General features: G+C 41.1%; 1 protein-coding gene across 2 annotated transcripts in view; it reads left to right on the forward strand.

The window, feature by feature from the left end:
* Positions 1-18,658, forward strand: part of ATG10 (autophagy related 10) — a 224,877-nt gene that overhangs the window by 53,004 nt on the left and 153,215 nt on the right. For both annotated transcript variants that reach the window (XM_089693233.1, XM_089693234.1), the window contains exon 3: positions 16,880-16,999. In XM_089693233.1, the coding sequence (XP_089549359.1) occupies positions 16,880-16,999 (120 nt within the window). The remainder of the gene's footprint in view (positions 1-16,879; positions 17,000-18,658) is intronic.

Below are 18,658 nucleotides of genomic sequence, written 5' to 3' on the forward strand. Positions count from 1 at the left end.
TAGGAGCATGAACATTTTCCTCAGGCTCTCAAGAATTTTCCTCTAGCCCATATCCTTCCCATTGGACCAGATATTGCAACTTTCCTCTAAACATCCTAGAATCAAGAATCTTCTCCACCACATATTCTTCTTCGCCCTGTACCTCAACAGGTGGAGGAGGTGGAAGAATTCTTCCAGAGAAAAGATTTTCATGAAACGATTTGAAAAGCGATACATGAAAAACTGGGTGAATCTTCATACTGTCAGGAAGTTTTAAGCGAAAGGTAACTGGGTTGATCTGAGCAGAAATCTGAAAAGGACCAACGAACTTTTGACCCAACTTAGCAGATGGCACATGCACCTTCAGATTCTTCGTTGATAACCAAACTTTGTCACCCACATGAAACGTAGGAAGTGCTCTCCGGTGTCTGTCAGCAGCCTTTTTGTAATATTCCTGAGCTTCCCTCAAAGTCTCAATCAATTTCTCCTGAATCTCCTGCAATGTAGTTAGTCTGTTGGTAACAGCAGGAATTGGAGTTGTGATAGGGAGATCAGGAATAAAAACTGGATGATAACCGTTGTTTAAGTAAAAGGGACTTTGAGAGGTGGAACTATGTTTAGAATTGTTGTATGCAAACTCTGCAGTGGGAAGACAGTCCACCCAGTCATCCTGAAGATAAGTGACAAAGCATCGAAGATACTGTTCCATTGTTTGATTAGTTCTCTCAGTCTGACCATTAGACTGGGGATGAAAAGCAGAGGAAAAATTGATTGTAACACCCAAGGCTGAGCAAAAGCTTTTCCAAAATTTCGAAGTAAACTGCACACCTCTGTCAGACACCACATCATCAGGGATTCCATGCAGCTTAAATACTTCTCGAACCATTAGTTCTGCAGTCTGTTCAGCAGTGGGCACCCCCTTCACTGGAACAAAATGGGCCATCTTTGTGAGACGGTCAACCACCACCAAAATGGTGGTCATTTCTTTTGAGGGAGGTAAATCTACCATAAAATCCATAGAAATAGACCCCCATGGTCTCGATGGAACAGGGAGTGGCTGAAGCAACCCCAAAGGAGAGGTTCGGGGAGTTTTATTGCGTGCACAGGTCAAGCATGAGGCCACATAGCGTTTGACATCCTTCTTGTACCCCGGCCACCAAAAGGAATGTGACAACAGTTCTTCGGTCTTAGTAACTCCAAAATGCCCAGCAAGTTTGGAATCATGAACCAACTTGAGAGCTTCCACCCGAACAGATTCAGGTACATAAAGATGATGTCCTTGAACCCAAAAGCCATTTTTGTACACCAGGTTCATGTCCCTAGGAGGATCATTGAGAAGTGGGTCATTCTCATACCCCTCTTTGAGAAGACTCAAGAATGTCTTTGCACTTGTGGCCCCTAGGAAGTTCTTGTGTTAGGATGGAATATTCGGAGTTGCCCTCCAGGAGAGGCTCGGACAGCATCCTTGATAAGGCATCGGCCTTACCATTCCTCGATCCCGGTCGATATGATATAACAAATTAAATCTGGAAAAGAATAGAGACCAGCGAGCTTGTCTAGAAGACAATCTCTTGGCCGAACGAATAAATTCCAGATTTTTCTGGTCTGTGAGAACAGTTACAGGATGATTAGCTCCTTCTAGCAGATGCCTCCATTCAGAAAAGGCTTCCTTAATTGCCAGTAGCTCTTTATTCCCAATGTCGTAATTTCTCTTGGCTGAGGACATCAAACGGGAGAAGGAGGCACAAGGATGAAGCTGCATCTTTTCACCACTTCGCTGAGACAGGATTGCTCCCACGGCAGAATTGGAGGCATCCACTTCCACTGTAAAGGGTAGTTCAGGATCCGGATGTACCAAAATTGGTGCAGAAGTGAAAAGAGTTTTTAGTTTTTCAAACGCAGCTTGTGCCTCAGAGGTCCACACAAAGGGTACCCCTTTCTTTGTAAGCTGTGTGATTGGAGCTATCACTTTAGAAAAGTTTCTTATAAATTTTCTGTAAAAGTTGGCAAACCCAACGAAACGTTGAATTTCCTTAACATTTCCAGGTGCTGACCAATCTACCACTGCTTTGATTTTCTCAGGATCCATGCTCACGCCCTCTGGAGAAATGATATAGCCTAAAAACTGGATCTGGGTTTGTTCAAACTCACATTTTTCCAATTTAATGTAGAGTCTATTCTTCCTTAATCTTTCAAAGACTGTGCAAACATGTTTGCGGTGCTCCTCCCAATTATTGGAAAAGATAAGGATATCATCTAGATAGGCAATCACAAATTGGTCCAGCAGATCACGAAAAACATCGTTGACAAAATGTTGAAATGTTGCAGGGGCATTGCAAAGTCGAAACGGCATCACCAAGGACTCGAAATGCCCATACCTAGTTCTGAAGGCAGTCTTCCATTCGTCTCCTTGACGAATGCGGACAAGGTTATATGCCCCTCGTAGATCAAGCTTAATAAAGATCTTGGCAGAGCGAAGTCTTTCCAACATTTCAGAGATCAAAGGTAATGGATAGCGGTTTTTAATAGTAATTTTATTCATGTCTCTGTAGTCAATGCATGGACGCAAGGTGGAGTCTTTCTTTTCAACGAAGAACAGGGCTGCCCCCGCTGGAGAAGTTGAGTGTCTAATAAAGCCCTTCTCCAAATTCTCATCGATCCACACCCTGAGTACTTTTAATTCAGGTTCCGACAGATTGAAGAGGCGGCCAAAAGGTATTTCTGCCCCTGGGAGCAGCTCAATGGGGCAATCATATGGGCGATGAGGGGGTAATAGATCTGCATTCTTCTTGTCACAGACGTCCCGGAACTCATGGTAATGGGTGGGCAAGTTGTCATATGACTGGGTAGCCACTATATCACCTTGCGCTTCCTTGGTCGGTGATGAACTTGGTCGGCAAGGTTTTTTGCAATGTTTTTCACAGTGGGAGGACGTAAAATCTATAGTCCGTGCTCCCCAGTTGATGGAAGGATTGTGAGTGGAGAACCAAGGAATGCCCAGGATGATGGGAAACTTGGGTGATGTAATCAGCTGAAAGCTGATGGTCTCACAATGGTCAGCCTCAAACAACAGTTTCAGGGGGACCATTTTATGGGTAACAGGTCCTGAAGATAAGGGTGACCCATCAACTGTCTCCATATCAATAGGGGTAAATGTGTCTCTTGCTTCAATATCATTGCTGTTGGCAAACTCTATATCCATAAAGTTCCCCCCCCGCCCCGGAGTCCAGCATAGCTGAGCAGGAGATTTCATGGCCCTCAAATACAAGTTTAATAGGGATAACAAAGTGAGAAAGTAGGGAGTTCACTTTATTCTCTTCAGAAATCAGTGGGGAGACAGATTGGCTTATAGAGTTTATGTGTTCAGGCTCAATCACATCAGTCACAGCAATAGTTCTTTTAACCTTGTTAGGACAATTAATTGCATAATGACCAGAATCCCCACAATAAAGACATAAATTCTCTGAACGTCTTCTCTCTTTCTCCTGAATGGAGATGGATCTCTTGATTGCATCAACCTGCATAGGCTCAGGAGTGTTAGAACCCAGAGAGACTCTTGAATCCTGCTGAACAAACGGACTAGCAGAGAGATGCATGCCCCTATTACTTCCAAGTATTCCCAGCTTCTCCTTTCTCCTTTCTGTAAGTCTTTGATCGATTCGGATACACAATTGGATGAATTCCTCAAGATCATTATGAGTATCACCTCTGGCAAGCTCATCCTTTACCTGTTCAGAAAGCCCTTGGCGGAACTGGCTCTTTTGTGCTGCAGGGTTCCAAGTGGTATCTGCAACCCAACTTCTGAACTCGGCTGTGTATTCAGCGACCGAGCGTCTACGCTGCCTTAGACTATGTAATTTTGCTTCGGCAGAAGCACAACGGTTGGGATCATCAAAAACCTGATTCATCGCGGTCAAAAAGGTATCAAAATTATTTAGAATGCCATGTTTTTTTTCTATATAAGGGGAGGCCCAAGCTAAAGCTTCCCCAGTAAGAAGCCCAATAATAAACATTACCTTCTTTTTCTCTGAAGGAAACGCAGCAGGGTACATTTGAAAATATATGCGACATTGATTAAGGAAACCCCTATATTGGTGGCGGTCTCCATTAAACTTAGATGGTTGGGGCTGGGGCATATGTGAGCTAGGATCATCACGGTTCAGCAGTTGCCTCTGCAGAGCCTGAATCTCTCCCTGTTGCCTATCCACAATGCTTCCCAGTTTGGCAACTTTTTCCTGATAGGTAACCCCAAATTCCTGCAGCTCAGCAATTTGCTGCCTAAGAGGATTCACAACACTTGCTATAGCGGCCTCCATGTTTGGGCCAGAATATTCTGTCACGATATAAGGTCAGGTTCAGAGACCAGTTGCTACAGCAGTTGTAAGGCTTACCTGAAACCAGCAGGATAGGTACACCAGTGGCCCACCCTGGGAATGACGCAGACTCACCTGAGGTGCGGGGTCTAAGCATCCACCGGTCTTCCCCAGAGCTCCTAATGGTGGAGATGGATTTGGCTGCGTGTGAATGCCAGGTCGCAGATCTCAGGATCTCCCCACCAGGGAATGAGTAGGCTGGAAACCAAAAGCGGATCAAACAGTTCAGGGATCAAACAGAAGCGGAGTCAGTCACAAGCCAGGGATCGGCCACCAATGGTAGTAGATAGGATGAGGCAGAATCGTAGTCAGTAGCAAGCCAAAGGTCGGTAACGTAGATGAAGACAGCAGCAGGAATAGTAAGCGGGATATTGGCTGGTAAGGCACAATAATCTGGCAACCAGGAAGTGCAGAGACATGGCTTTTATAGGAAGTTCATGGGAGGAGCAAGGAGTTCAAGGTTCAAGACAAAACAGGGAAAAGGCAGGATCATCCAAAGAATTGTCAAGGGAGCTGTCCAGCATTCCAGGTGGCTCAGTGAGAAGAAACACTGTCTCCCACCGCAGAAGGCCCAGGTTTGACTCCAGGCTCTGACAGAGCCATTTCTACACCTGACCTGGCCTAGATGACCCTTTTGGATGACACCTGGATACATTATATAAAGCGCATAATTACTGCATGTCCGGTGAGTGCGCATTTGTTCTATTTATGAAAGCACAACCACCGACCAAAGCTATCAGGACTATACTGGCACGTTTTAGTCACCTTCACAAACTACTAATCCTATATTATGTTTATGTTTTGTTACTCATATATTATATGAACTTTGCACCTTTATATTACCATTTAATTTTAAAACACTGCACTTTTATACTTGATATACTAAAGAAGACTTACCTATATATAGACCCTCCTGGATTATAAATTTTGAATAAAAACATTTGCCTTTATGGAGTGAAGGTATCTGTGAGGGATTCTGGAAAAATCTGTTGTATCTTCATCCTGTTTGTCCATTTATATTACCCCAATTTTCAAGAAAACAATGTAACAAATTATGTTGTAGAATATCTCTCCCTTCTTATTAGGCCATAGCATATTACAGGCCTGTGCTCTCTTTTTACCTTACAACTTAGACTTTAGCAAATGTATCTTAGTGTGGCACTAACCCCAATGGGTCTAATAATTCATGGCCTGGTCTGATTCTTCCTGTATACAGATAGGACATTGCATAGTATAGGAACCGTTTCTTATTTTTCTGATAAGATCAAAGCTTGCATCATTGGCACAAGTACTAGTACTTAAGTGTACTAGTACTATTTTATTTATTTATTACAAGTACGTCAATTTATGCAACGCTTTACACATACAGTATATATTGCACATTCATATCTAGTGTTTAAGTTTATTATTTCCATGTCTAGGGATCGTGACCTACAGAAACATCTGTATAAGATAATTTTTTAACCACTTGCCTACTGGGCACTTTTACCCCCCTTCCTGCCCAGGCAAATTTTCAGCTTTCAGTCCTGTCACACTTTGAATGACAATTACGCAGTCATGCATTACTGAATTTTGTATCATCTTTTAAACATAAATAGAGCCTTCTTTTAGTGGTATTTATTCACCATTGGGTTTTTTATTTTTTGCATTATAAACGAAAATTTTGAAAAAAAAAGTTTTTCCTTGTTTCTAATATAAAATTTTGCAAACAGGTAATTTTTCTCCTTCACTGATGTGCGTTGATGAGGCAGCACTGATGAGATGGCACTGATGAGACGGCACTGATAGACACTGCTGAGGTTGCACTAATATGCAGCACTGATGGGCACCGATAGGCGGCACTGTTGAGTACTAATAGGCAGCACTGAAGGGTACTGACTGGCGGCACTGATAGGTGGCCGGGTGTGTGCTGCTGTTGGCGCATTCTGGACGCCCTCCCAGAACTAGATGATTACGCTTTAGCCATCATTCGGCCATAGTGCGGTCAAGAAGTTGTTAAAGAACAAACATGTCATACTTACTTGCTCTTTGCAATGGTTATGCACAGAGCAGTCCTGATCCTCCTCTTCTCAGGTCCCTACTGGCACTCCTGACCCATCCCACGCAAATGTGCCCTCTTAGCTATGTGCTTCCTATGGAGGCACTTGTGCGTACTTGCTCCCGAGTCCTACTGTGTATGACCCCTGCTCCCTCTTCATTGACCATGATTGACAACAATGGGAGCCAATGGTTCCTGCTCCTGTCTCTGAGCCAATGAGGAGAGAGAGAACCGAGATAGTTTCTGCTCTCATGCACATCACTGAATCGAGATCAGGCTCAGGCAAGTATAAGGGAGGCTTTGGGGGGGGGGGGGGGCTGCTTGCGGAAAGTTTTTTACCTTAATGCAGAAATTGCATTAAGATAAAAAGCCTTCTGCCTTTAAACCCTCATCGTCTTCTCCCTGTCATGGCACTGCACAGCCTTTATACAGTATCTGTGCAAATAACACTCTTAGGTTGCATTAATCTCTTAAAAATGAAAAACCTTTCAAAAAGTTGGTATATTTTCAATCTCCAAAACAACCTCCAACCTCTTTATATACTGTAGGTCCTGGAGATTCATCAGTTTTGCTTGAAGCGTTACACATTTTGTTTCTATTTCTGGCACTCTAGGCCTCCAAGTCAAAATTCTATTATATATTGTATCTAATGAGATCTTATCAACTTTTGATCAAATGAAAACTAAGATTCACCTCCACAATCGTATGCTCTTTCTGTTCATTCATCTTAAGCATGCCATGGCATGTTCTCCAACTGCATTTTATAGAGAAAGTAATAATACACCAAAAATTCCTTCACATTCATTTAATATGTGTAGACTATGTGAAAAATTTTAGAGATTATCACATATAAAATATAGCTGCACCACAATACGGTTGAAACTGTCAATATAGTATTGATAATATATAGGTCACAAAAAGCGACATTATGAAAAGAAGAAAGCAAGATTCATTATAATCAAAAAATTTTATAAGAATGTTTGCCGAAAGGGCAACTTGCAAAAACATGAAACCTACATTGTATTAACTGTACACGATATAGAAGTATTGCAGATGACAACCACTTGTACTACAACATAATACAAACTCTGTCATATGATGTGTGTAAAAGGGACTAACCCCTAAATGCACAGGTTCCTCCTATGGCTGGCCTTATGTGACAATGTCAGTAGCAACGTTATGCATATGACATATCCACATCATTTTGGTTACATGTAGAGCTGACAACCATAATATGGAGAAATTGGGGTGGTAGATTGTTAAATTAGAGACTTGGTCTGATATTGCATCTGTCAGCAATAATAAGGTTACAGGACTAGACCCCAACTTCCTTCAAAAGCCCTTTGTTTTAATTGGGATTATAAAGCCTACCTGTGTTTGCACTAGTAATTAGTAGTTTCCAAAAATGGACCATTGCTAAAGAAAGCCAATGTTGCTAATAAACAGGCAATATCAGAGCTGCTGGGTAATCACGATTAAATAGCTGATCAGAGGAGGTCCAAATAGGACATCCCTGCTGCTCAGCACCAAGGTTAAGGTCTTCTGCTTTCTCTGTTAACATCCAAAATCTTTTTCAGCTTGTTTAGGTTTCTTTTATTATGTTCTATGTTGGTTGAACAATGAAAATTAATCTATCATCCTTGAATTGAGCAAGCCCTGCTTAAGTGTAGTCAAAATATTTGCCATTCCCTTTATTAGATAGAAATACCTCATCTGTGTGCTTTTCAGAATAAAGCTGGCCATACAACATTTCTTTTTCGATCAGCCAGTGAGCTCCACACAAGAGAGATGGATAGAGGAGTCCTCCCCAATGGCTGCACCCGCTGATTGAGAAAAATGTTTTAACATTCCCATTCTGTCCAGCAGGAGCGGCCATACATGTATTGAAATTCGGCCAGTCCATGCTGAAGTTTCTCTTTCTTACAGAAGACTTGACTTCTCCAATATGGGAAACCTGCCTGTTCCTGAATCTGTACTAGTCTAATGATAGAGCTCTTAGTTGACCCCAAAGTGCTGTTATTGGACAAAGTAATGGTAGCTGGATGAGGTTTACCCCAAGAGTTGTATAAGTCAGGCCCCTAATAAAACATGACGTCAAGAAATGCTTCCTACTAAAAGTTACATTCATTTCCCTCATCTGTGAACTATGAAAGGATAAGGAGGATAATCCTTTTTGGATTTTCATTGTAAATCATCAGTTGACCATTGGTGCTGTGCAACAGCATGGAACTGATGCTTATTAACTGGGCAGCACAGTAGGTAAGTGGCTAGCACTTCCACCTGGCAGTACTAGGGTCGTTGGTTTTAATCCCAACCACAACACTACCTGTGCGGAGTTTGCATGTTCTCCCTGTGCCAACATGGGTTACCTCCGGGTACTCCGGTTTCCACCCACATTCTAAAGACAAGTTGGTAGGTTAATTGGCTCCTGTCTAAATTGGCCCTAATATGTGTATCTATGAATGTGAGTTAGGGACCTTAGATTGTAAGCTTCTTGAGGACAGGGCCTGTTGTGAATATATAATAAATATGTAAAGAGCGGCATAAATTCATGGTGGTATATACAGTCAGGTCCATAAATATTGGGACATCGACACAATTCTAACATTGTTGGCTCTATACACCACCACAATGGATTTGAAATGAAACAAACATTATGTGCTTTATCTGCAGACTGTCAGTTTTAATTTGAGGGTATTTACATCCAAATCAGGTGAACGGTGTAGGAATTACAACAGTTTGAATATGTGCCTCCCACTTGTTAAGGAACCAAAAGTAATGGGACAGAATAATAATCATAAATCAAACTTTCACTTTTTAATATTTGGTTGCAAATCCTTTGCAGTCAATTACAGCCTGAAGTCTGGAACACATAGACATCACCAGACATTGGGTTTCATCCCTGGTGATGCTCTGCCAGACCTCTACTGCAACTGTCTTCAGTTCTTGCTTGTTCTTGGGGCATTTTCCCTTCAGTTTTGTCTTCACCAAGTGAAATGCATACTCAGTCGGATTCAGGTCAGGTGATTGACTTGACCATTGCATAACATTCCACTTCTTTCCCTTAAAAAACTCTTTGGTTGCTTTTGCAGTATGCTTTGGGTCATTGTCCATCTGCACTGTGAAGCGGCGTCCAATGAGTTCTGAAGCATTTGGCTGAATATGAGCAGATAATATTGCCCGAAACACTTCAGAATTCATCCTGCTGCTTTTGTCAGCAGTCACATCATCAATAAATACAAGAGAACCAGTTCCATTGGCAGCCATCCATGCCCACGCCATGACACTACCACCACCATGCTTCACTGAAGAGGTGGTATGCTTAGGATCATGAGCAGTTCCTTTCCTTCTCCATACTCTTCTCTTCCTATCACTCTGGTACAAGTTGATCTTGGTCTCATCTGTCCATAGGATGTTGTTCCAGAACTGTGAAGGCTTTTTTAGATGTTTGGCAAACTCTAATCTGGCCTTCCTGTTTTTGAGGCTCACCAATGGTTTACATCTTGTGGTGAACCCTCTGTATTCACTCTGGTGAAGTCTTCTCTTGATTGTTGACTTTGACACACATACACCTACCTCCTGGAGAGTGTTCTTGATCTGGCCAACTGTTGTGAAGGGTGTTTTCTTCACCAGGGAAAGAATTCTTCGGTCATCCACCACAGTTGTTTTCCGTGGTCTTCCAGGTCTTTTGGTGTTGCTGAGCTCACCGGTGCGTTCCTTCTTTTTAAGAATGTTCCAAACAGTTGTTTTGGCCACGCCTAATGTTTTTGCTATCTCTCTGATGGGTTTGTTTTGTTTTTTCAGCCTAATGATGGCTTGCTTCACTGATAGTGACAGCTCTTTGGATCTCATCTTGAGAGTTGACAGCAACAGATTCCAAATGCAAATAGCACACTTGAAATGAACACTGGACCTTTTATCTGCTCATTGTAATTGGGATAATGAGGGAATACACACACCTGGCCATGGAACAGCTGAGAAGACAATTGTCCCATTACTTTTGGTCCCTTAACAAGTAGGAGGCACATATGCAAACTGATGTAATTCGTACACCGTTCACCTGATTTGGATGTAAATACCCTCAAATTAAAGCTGACAGTCTGCAGTTAAAGCACATCTTATTCATTTTATTTCAAATCCATAGTGGTGGTGTATAGAGCCAAAAATGTTAGAATTGTGTTGATGTTCCATTATTTATGGACCTGACTGTAAGTATCTGTAGAAAATAAAGCCAACAGTACACATAAAAATGTAATTGGCATAAATGAATGCAAAAAACTACCAATGGGATTAAAAAAGGACACAACTGTTCTATGCATGAACAATATCTTGCCCATGCTGCAATTTTACTGCTGCCTCATTTCCCACGGCCCAAAAAAAGGGAGATGCCATTGAAACCACGATGACCAGCCCTAAGCCATTAATATTGTCTAAAATGACCAATTAGTTGTGGAGGACAGATGAGGGGCACAAATTCAAAAAGATGTTCTTTTTTAAAAGCTTAAAGTGTGCCTTCCAGTGACTAGAGAGTTTTTGACAGAGTATGAAAGAGGAAATCTTAGTACAGCTGTGTGTGGACAGTTAATGTTCACAAATACTCAGTTTGATGTCAACTAATTTGATCTATACATATTAGTCCTTTTTTCAGCTGTTTATCAGTCCATATTTAAGTGAATTTTGTCAGACAGACAACACAGTTTTAACTTTTCATTTTATCTTTCAATGAATGTCAGTACAATAAGAGATTATAACAGATATATAATAGATAAGATTATGGAGTGGCACAGAAGCTGCGGAAGATAATTTTTTATTACTTCTATATATTTTTATACTTATGTGCGGTGTAGGAAACTTAAGCACAGACTGAAAGGAAAATGTAACCTAAGGCAACTTTTGTCAGGAATATGCTTATAGTAATGAGCTTAGTATTGGCCATACATATTTCCATTAGAATGTAAAATCTCCTTAAAATAGATACAAACCCTAACAATATGACACTTAATTTATATAAAAAAACAACTGGCATTTTTGTTTAAAGAAAATACTGGTTTTTTTTAACCTTTGTTGCATCTCATTGCTGTTGAACTCCTGCAGCCTCTTTTTAGCTCCTTTCTGTCTGTACATTCACACTTCATTGCTTAGGGCAATCTTCCTGGTGGAATAATGGACCATGCCTGTGCAATGAGCACTGGCCTAGCAGCGTATGGTCTCCACTGGAAGCCCATCTGACTTCTGAAATTACGCTAGTTTAGTAAATTAGAATTATCTCCTCCCAATAAAAATATGTTCTACAGCCCTCAAAGCAGAGCTTCACCCAGAAGAGGAGGTTCCTCGTTATGTTCTCCTCCCCCTTCCTCTACCACATTTGCCACACTATATTTTTTTTGGGGGGGAGCAGGTACCTAGTTTTAGCAGGTACCCACTCCCACTTTGGCCTGTTCCCAGTTCAGCCCCCCTTTCTTTGCTCACAGCCTTCAGGAACACACCACAGGTCCCAGAAGGCTGTGGGACCATTCACAAAGTGCAGCACAGCTCACACATGCACAGTTGGAAGCCTGCTGTGGAGCTGCAAGGAGTCACAGCCAGCTTCCCATAGTAAACATGCCAGCTCCGAGGACCCAAAGACTGGCAAAGAACCCTCCTTGGAGAGGACAGCACTTGACCTCTGGAGAGATAGGTGTCCTTTGAATAAAAGTCAGCTTCTAGGGTGAAGATCCTCTTTAAATATCAGTGCATTGCCTTTATGTTTTACTCTTAGTCCTCTTGCAAAGATCTACACATACAGTCAGGTCCATAAATATTGCGACATCGACACAATTCTAACATTTTTGGATCTATACACCACCACAATGGATTTGAAATGAAACGAACAAAATGTGCTTTAACTGCAGACTGTCAGCTTTAATTTGAGGGTATTTACATCCAAATCAGGTGAACGATGTAGGAATTACAACAGTTTGCATATGTGCCTCCCACTTGTTAAGGGACCAAAAGTAATGGGACAGAATAATAATCATAAATCAAACTTTCACTTTTTAATACTTGGTTGCAAATCCTTTGCAGTAAATTACAGCCTGAAGTCTGGAAAGCATAGACATCACCAGATGCTGGGTTTCATCCCTGGTGATGCTCTGCCAGGCCTCTACTGCAACTGTCTTCAGTTCCTGCTTGTTCTTGGGGCATTTTCCCTTCAGTTCTGTCTTCAGCAAGTGAAATGCATGCTCAATCTGATTCAGGTCAGGTGATTGACTTGGCCATTGCATAACATTCCACTTCTTTCCCTTAAAAAACTCTTTGGTTGCTTTTGCAGTATGCTTTGGGTCATTGTCCATCTGCACCGTGAAGCGGCGTCCAATGAGTTCTGAAGCATTTGGCTGAATATGAGCAGATAATATTGCCCGAAACACTTCACAATTCATCCTGCTGCTTTTGTAAGCAGTCACATCATCAATAAATACAAGAGAACCAGTTCCATTGGCAGCCATACATGCCCACGCCATGACACTACCACCACCATGCTTCACTGATGATGTGGTATGCTTAGAATCATGAGCAGTTCCTTTCCTTCTCCATACTCTTCTCTTCCTATCACTCTGGTACAAGTTGATCTTGGTCTCATCTGTCCATAGTATGTTGTTCCAGAACTGCGAAGGCTTTTTCAGATGTCATTTGGCAAACTCTAATCTGGCCTTCCTGTTTTTGAGGCTCACCAATGGTTTACATCTTGTGGTGAACCCTCTGTATTCACTCTGGTGAAGTCTTCTCTTGATTGTTGACTTTGACACACATACACCTACCTCCTGGAGAGTGTTCTTGATCTGGCCAACTGTTGTGAAGGGTGTTTTCTTCACCAGGGAAAGAATTCTTCGGTCATCCACCACAGTTGTTTTCCGTGGTCTTCCAGGTCTTTTGGTGTTGCTGAGCTCACCGGTGCGTTCTTTCTTTTTAAGAATGTTCCAAACAGTTGTTTTGGCCACGCCTAATGTTTTTGCTATCTCTCTGATAAGTTTGTTTTGTTTGTTAAGCCTAATGATGGCTTGCTTTACTGATAGTGACAGCTCTTTGGATCTCATCTTGAGAGTTGACAGCAACAGATTCCAAATGCAAATAGCACACTTGAAATGAACTCTGGACCTTTTATCTGCTCATTGTAATTGGGATAATGAGGGAATAACACACACTTGGCCATGGAACAGCTAAGAAGCCAATTGTCCCATTACTTTTGGTCCCTTAACAAGTGGGAGGCACATATGCAAACTGTTGTAATTCCTACACCGTTCACCTGATTTGGATGTAAATACCCTCAAATTAATGCTGACAGTCTGCAGTTAAAGCACAGACTTTTCGTTTCATTTCAAATCCATAGTGGTGGTGTATAGAGCCAAAAATGTTAGAATTGTGTCGATGTCCCAATATTTATGGACCTGACTGTACCTGTTGATCTTGCCAGTGAAGTCCACCTAATGTAGTTTCCTGTGATTGTGTAGAAATGATGCTTCACTGCTCCTGAGTTTAGAGCAGAGTTGCACCTCTAATATAGACTGTTTGCTGGTACTACAGTGGGATGAGAAGATGTTGTAGGGGGCATGGTTATCAGCATTGTCACTGCTTCTTATCATTCATCACCTAGCCACAACCATTCCTGTCCACTGCTTTGTGGATTTACAGTGCTGCCTCTGTTGTTACTATGAGCTGCAGTGTCTGGGAGGGGTGTGTGTGAGACACAAATGAAGGAGGATTTGGCTCAGTCAGGGAAGGTAAAAACATTTTTATTTTCCAAAGCTTTTGCATCACATATTAATGAAATTTGGCACTTGTTTTTTACTGTCATAAAGGAGCCTGTAGTTGTAAAGTCGTAAAATTTTTGTGACTTGGTTTACATTTAGCCATGACAAATCTTTCCTCATGCCGATTCAGGTAAGTAGATACTGCCTTCCATAGCCGTTTGCTAAATCGGCTCCCTTCTACTCGTTTCATGCTAAGGAACAACATTTCTCAAGGAATCTTTGAGAAAGAACTGTGCCTTAGCAAGAAATACTACACATTATGTTCCTACTGGCATTTGATTGAAGAAAGTAAGATCTTCTGCATCTTGGTGTGGGATATTCTATTGAGATAAAAAGAGTGGGTTTATATCTATTTTAAAGTGTATTTCCACCTTTGAAGTCAAACTACACTGTATATTTGTTATGTGTTTCCATTCATGCAGAAACAAAAATATTCTTATCTTTTTAGCTGTTTCTTTTGGAGCAGATTTATAAATAGGACACTATAGACAAGCTTCTATTGATTTGAATGGATGGCAATGTGCAGAGAAGGGACAGACCCAAAGTCATGAGATCACTATTCCTTTGTTAGGACAGAGAGTGTTCAAATCTAGTTTACAGCTCATACTGAAATCTGCCAGCACAGTATAAACAGGTTACCTTAAGATGTAACAGAAGGGAAAACTAACTATGATCTTTCAGCAAGAAAAAGGCAAATAAAAAGGTAAGCAGCAATTTTTAAATATTGTTTTAAGTTATGTGAATTGGAGTATGTAAAAATATAAAGTATGTGCTATCTCAATTTGGCTTCAAAAGTGGAAATAAACTATGTAATACCTACACAGTCTATCCATTCTACATCCGGGCAGGCAGTCCATTGAATGGCATAGTTATTGAGAGATCTAAAGGATATTTTATAATCAGATTGCAACCTGTATGGCCAGCTTAAAGCTCCACCATCTTTCCCCAGCTCCTGTGTCAAAGCCAGCAGAAAAACTAGAGCTTTGTAAACAACTTTAGAGACATTACCATAGAAAGACACAACTGGTTTCAGAATTTAACCATTACATATTTTTAACAGCATGTTTTCCAAACTTTCTCATTTTTTGTTTTTCTTGCTATATTTTTCATTTACAACCCCATAATTCCATATATTGCTCTTCAGAATAAGAGCCTTGCCTTGAAGAAACCAAGAAACTAGATCCAGACAGCTGTGTTATTTTGTAATAAGTTCAGTGTCATGTTGTTTGCGAACAGTATGGCTCTAGCGTTAGATCATTGTAGTTTAGGACCTGTGGAAAATGTAAATATACCATCTGTTGTTTTTACTCTAAATTTAAAGTTTGACTCCAGCCAAACTTTTTTTTTAGTTTTCTGTAGAAGGGATGGAACCTCTCATTCTATTAGCATTTGATTACTTTGTTATTTTGTTTGCAAACAGCTTAAAAAGACTAATTTTTGTTTTGCCAAATAGTACAACATCTGCAGTATTTTGGCCCCCCACCTGTTGGTGGTGTGTATGATAGACACCAGCGCTGGTGCTGTGTCTCTGCCCCGTATACACATGGGTATTCATAAAGCACATGGCTGCAGCATCATCACAGGATACATTTTGTGAATGGCCACACACAGGCGTGTTGGTAGAGACTGGGGTGCTGGAATCTCTCATACATTTCTATACAGTTAAATTAAAAGGAGTCTTTTTAAATTTTTGAAAAAATCAGACATGATAGAGGTAAGCCCCTACTAATACCTTTGACATTGCAGATCTCTTTCCCAGCAAAGCCCAAGGACCCAGAGGACCATTTTTGGGACACTTTTGTATGGGGTACACTTGTTTTTATACAGGGAAGTGTCCTAGACAGGTAGGGGATTTCCATCTAAAACTACCCTTTCCACAGGGTGACAACGGTGCTGAACAAATTCACTGCAGAACGAATAGCATTTTCACCCCGTTATACTAAGTGGGGAAAATAGAGGAACTACTACATGATGCAGTCTGTTATTGACAGACTTCATCATTTATCTAATTTTTAATTTTACCAATACTTCCATGTTAAGTAATACCATGTATATGTAGACTTACTGTTAGCAGTGTATTTATTGTTAGGCAAACAAGGCGTTTGCCTAGGGTGGCAATTTTCGGGGTGGGGGCCCTGCCTGTGGACCTGGTGAGGATTTGCTGAGCAATTTGAGGAAGCTGTATGCTGCTGGAGGGTGTAAGCTTCCCGCACAAGGAAGGAAGACATGGGCATGGCTCCGGAGAGTTTAAGGTTAATGCTTGACTTACTGTCTCTCTGCGGGTGGTGGCGGGGGCTGGAGGCTGTTTTGTTTGTTGGCGAGTGGCGGCAGTGGCGGGCCCCAGGGGTAGTGCTGGTGGTGACGGGGGACATCCAATTTTAGTGGTGGGGCTGAAGGGGGGTAGGGGGGTGCTGTTGGTGGGTGCCCAATTTTAGTGTTACCTAGGGCAATACACTACTGCTTACTGTATGTACTGCATATGTGTAGACCATGTGTATATATAAAAATACATATTTTTAAATATGTGCTTTGCAATATTCTATCTTCTAGTAGTACTCATCTAAAAAATGAGATATCTGTACTGTAGGCTAGCATTGAGACACCTAGTGTGTATGTGTAGCTAGCTAAACCTGCAATCTACTGGTAGCAGTAGGTATGAAAAAATGTTTTTGACTTTTTCTGTCTTGTGATTTTGGATGCAGGGAAGTGATGATGGATACTTGAGTAAAACGTGCTACCAAACACAATCTATCAGTTCAGAGAGGAGCCAGTGGAAGAAGAGCGATGAAGTGGATGAGAAAACTTCTGCTGTTATCGTGGATGTGAGTTTTTAGTTCATTCCACTATACTTAAGTTTAGAGAGATCCATTTATATGTTCCACCCATTGCACTGCTGGGACCACATGTTGTGCTGAGCTTTGAAAATTTTGGTGGTTATAGAATCATTGATCACACTATTTCTATACTGCCACTGTGAAACTTAAAAAGTTTCTTGCATACTTTTGAATTTAATGATTTAAAGATACTGAATCCTACAAGGAACTAAGTATAAGTCAGCACACTGTCATTTCAATATATCTAAAGGGCTAAAATTGTGCACTTCCACAGGACCAAAATGTACAAAATAGTACAGGATCCAGGCAAAGGTCAAGACCAATGGGATTTTTTAACATGGACGTGCCTTGGAACATCACAATCCTGCCTTAACCATTAACCTGAATAAAAACATGATTGATAGAATAAGACTATTTACAGCCAGTCAAAAGTCTTTTCCGAATACAGAAGAAGCAAGGTGTGGTGATACAAGAGATCCTGGAAGTCTTTTGTCTTATGCAGGCCATAGACTGGACGTTTATTGGCCGAATTGTCAGCCTATAAACGAAATATCAGTCATTGTTGCCACCAATGCTGCCACCAATGCTTACGAAAAACGGCCGTTTTTCATAGATTTTCCAGCATGACCGATAAAAAGAAACGAGAAGAACTGCGGAAATCGGCCGACGACATTGAATTTAAGCATTGAGGGATCCCGATTATGGTGATATTGAAAATGTTTTGCCAAAGGGTGTTCCTTAAAGCCTTTTCTGATGTTATACACATTTTCTCTAAATCGGTCTCGTAGGCGCCTAATGGTGCATCCTATGTACTGTCTCTTACAAGGACATTCAAGAAGATAGACAGCATACTTGCTGTTACAAGAGATAAAGGAAGTAACCTCATAAGTTTGTCCTGTAGATGTGGATGAGAAAATATCTATCTTCTTGAGTTTCATTTTACTTTGTTGACAGATAACACATTTCTTACAAGGGTAAAACCCCTTCATTTGTGAGGAAAAAGTGGAGTGTATGGGGGGATCTATGATGTTAGGTGCTATCCTGTTGCGAAGAGTGGGTACTCACCTAAACACTATCTCAGGTCTTTCTGGTAGCTCTTTAGATAGAATCGGGTCGGCCTTCAAGATGCCCCAATTCTTATTGATGATTTTATGAATTGCTTTATATTGAAGTGAAAAGGTGGTTACTAATGGGCAAGTTTTGCCCATTCTCCGAGTTGTAGAATTGGATAGCATGAGATCTCTGCTCATCATAGCTACATCTCCATTTCTGTATCATGTTTAGATAGAATTGGGTCGGCTTTAAGGAACACCCTTTGTCCAAACATTTTCAATATCACCATAATGGGGATCCCTCAATGCTTAAATTCATGGGCATCGATATCATTACCAACCATTGGAGGGGGTCTTACAAGACAAGACTGGTCTCACAGGTTGAGACCAAGTGGATCTTTAACATGAGAACTTTGACCCTGGCTGGTCACAACGTGGATATTGATCTCAACTGCTATATTGATAACAGTTAAAATTTTAGCCCTCATACATCCTGCATGTTCCATTTTTTAATCTCATTTGACCATGTGACCATCCTTTACTTATTTCGTTTATATTCTGATGACTGGATTATATATTCATATTGCACATTCTA

Source organism: Staurois parvus, unplaced genomic scaffold (assembly GCF_062004578.1).
Source record: "Staurois parvus isolate SC_StPar_1 unplaced genomic scaffold, SC_StPar_1.0 ptg000618l, whole genome shotgun sequence".
Taxonomy (NCBI): domain Eukaryota; kingdom Metazoa; phylum Chordata; class Amphibia; order Anura; family Ranidae; genus Staurois; species Staurois parvus.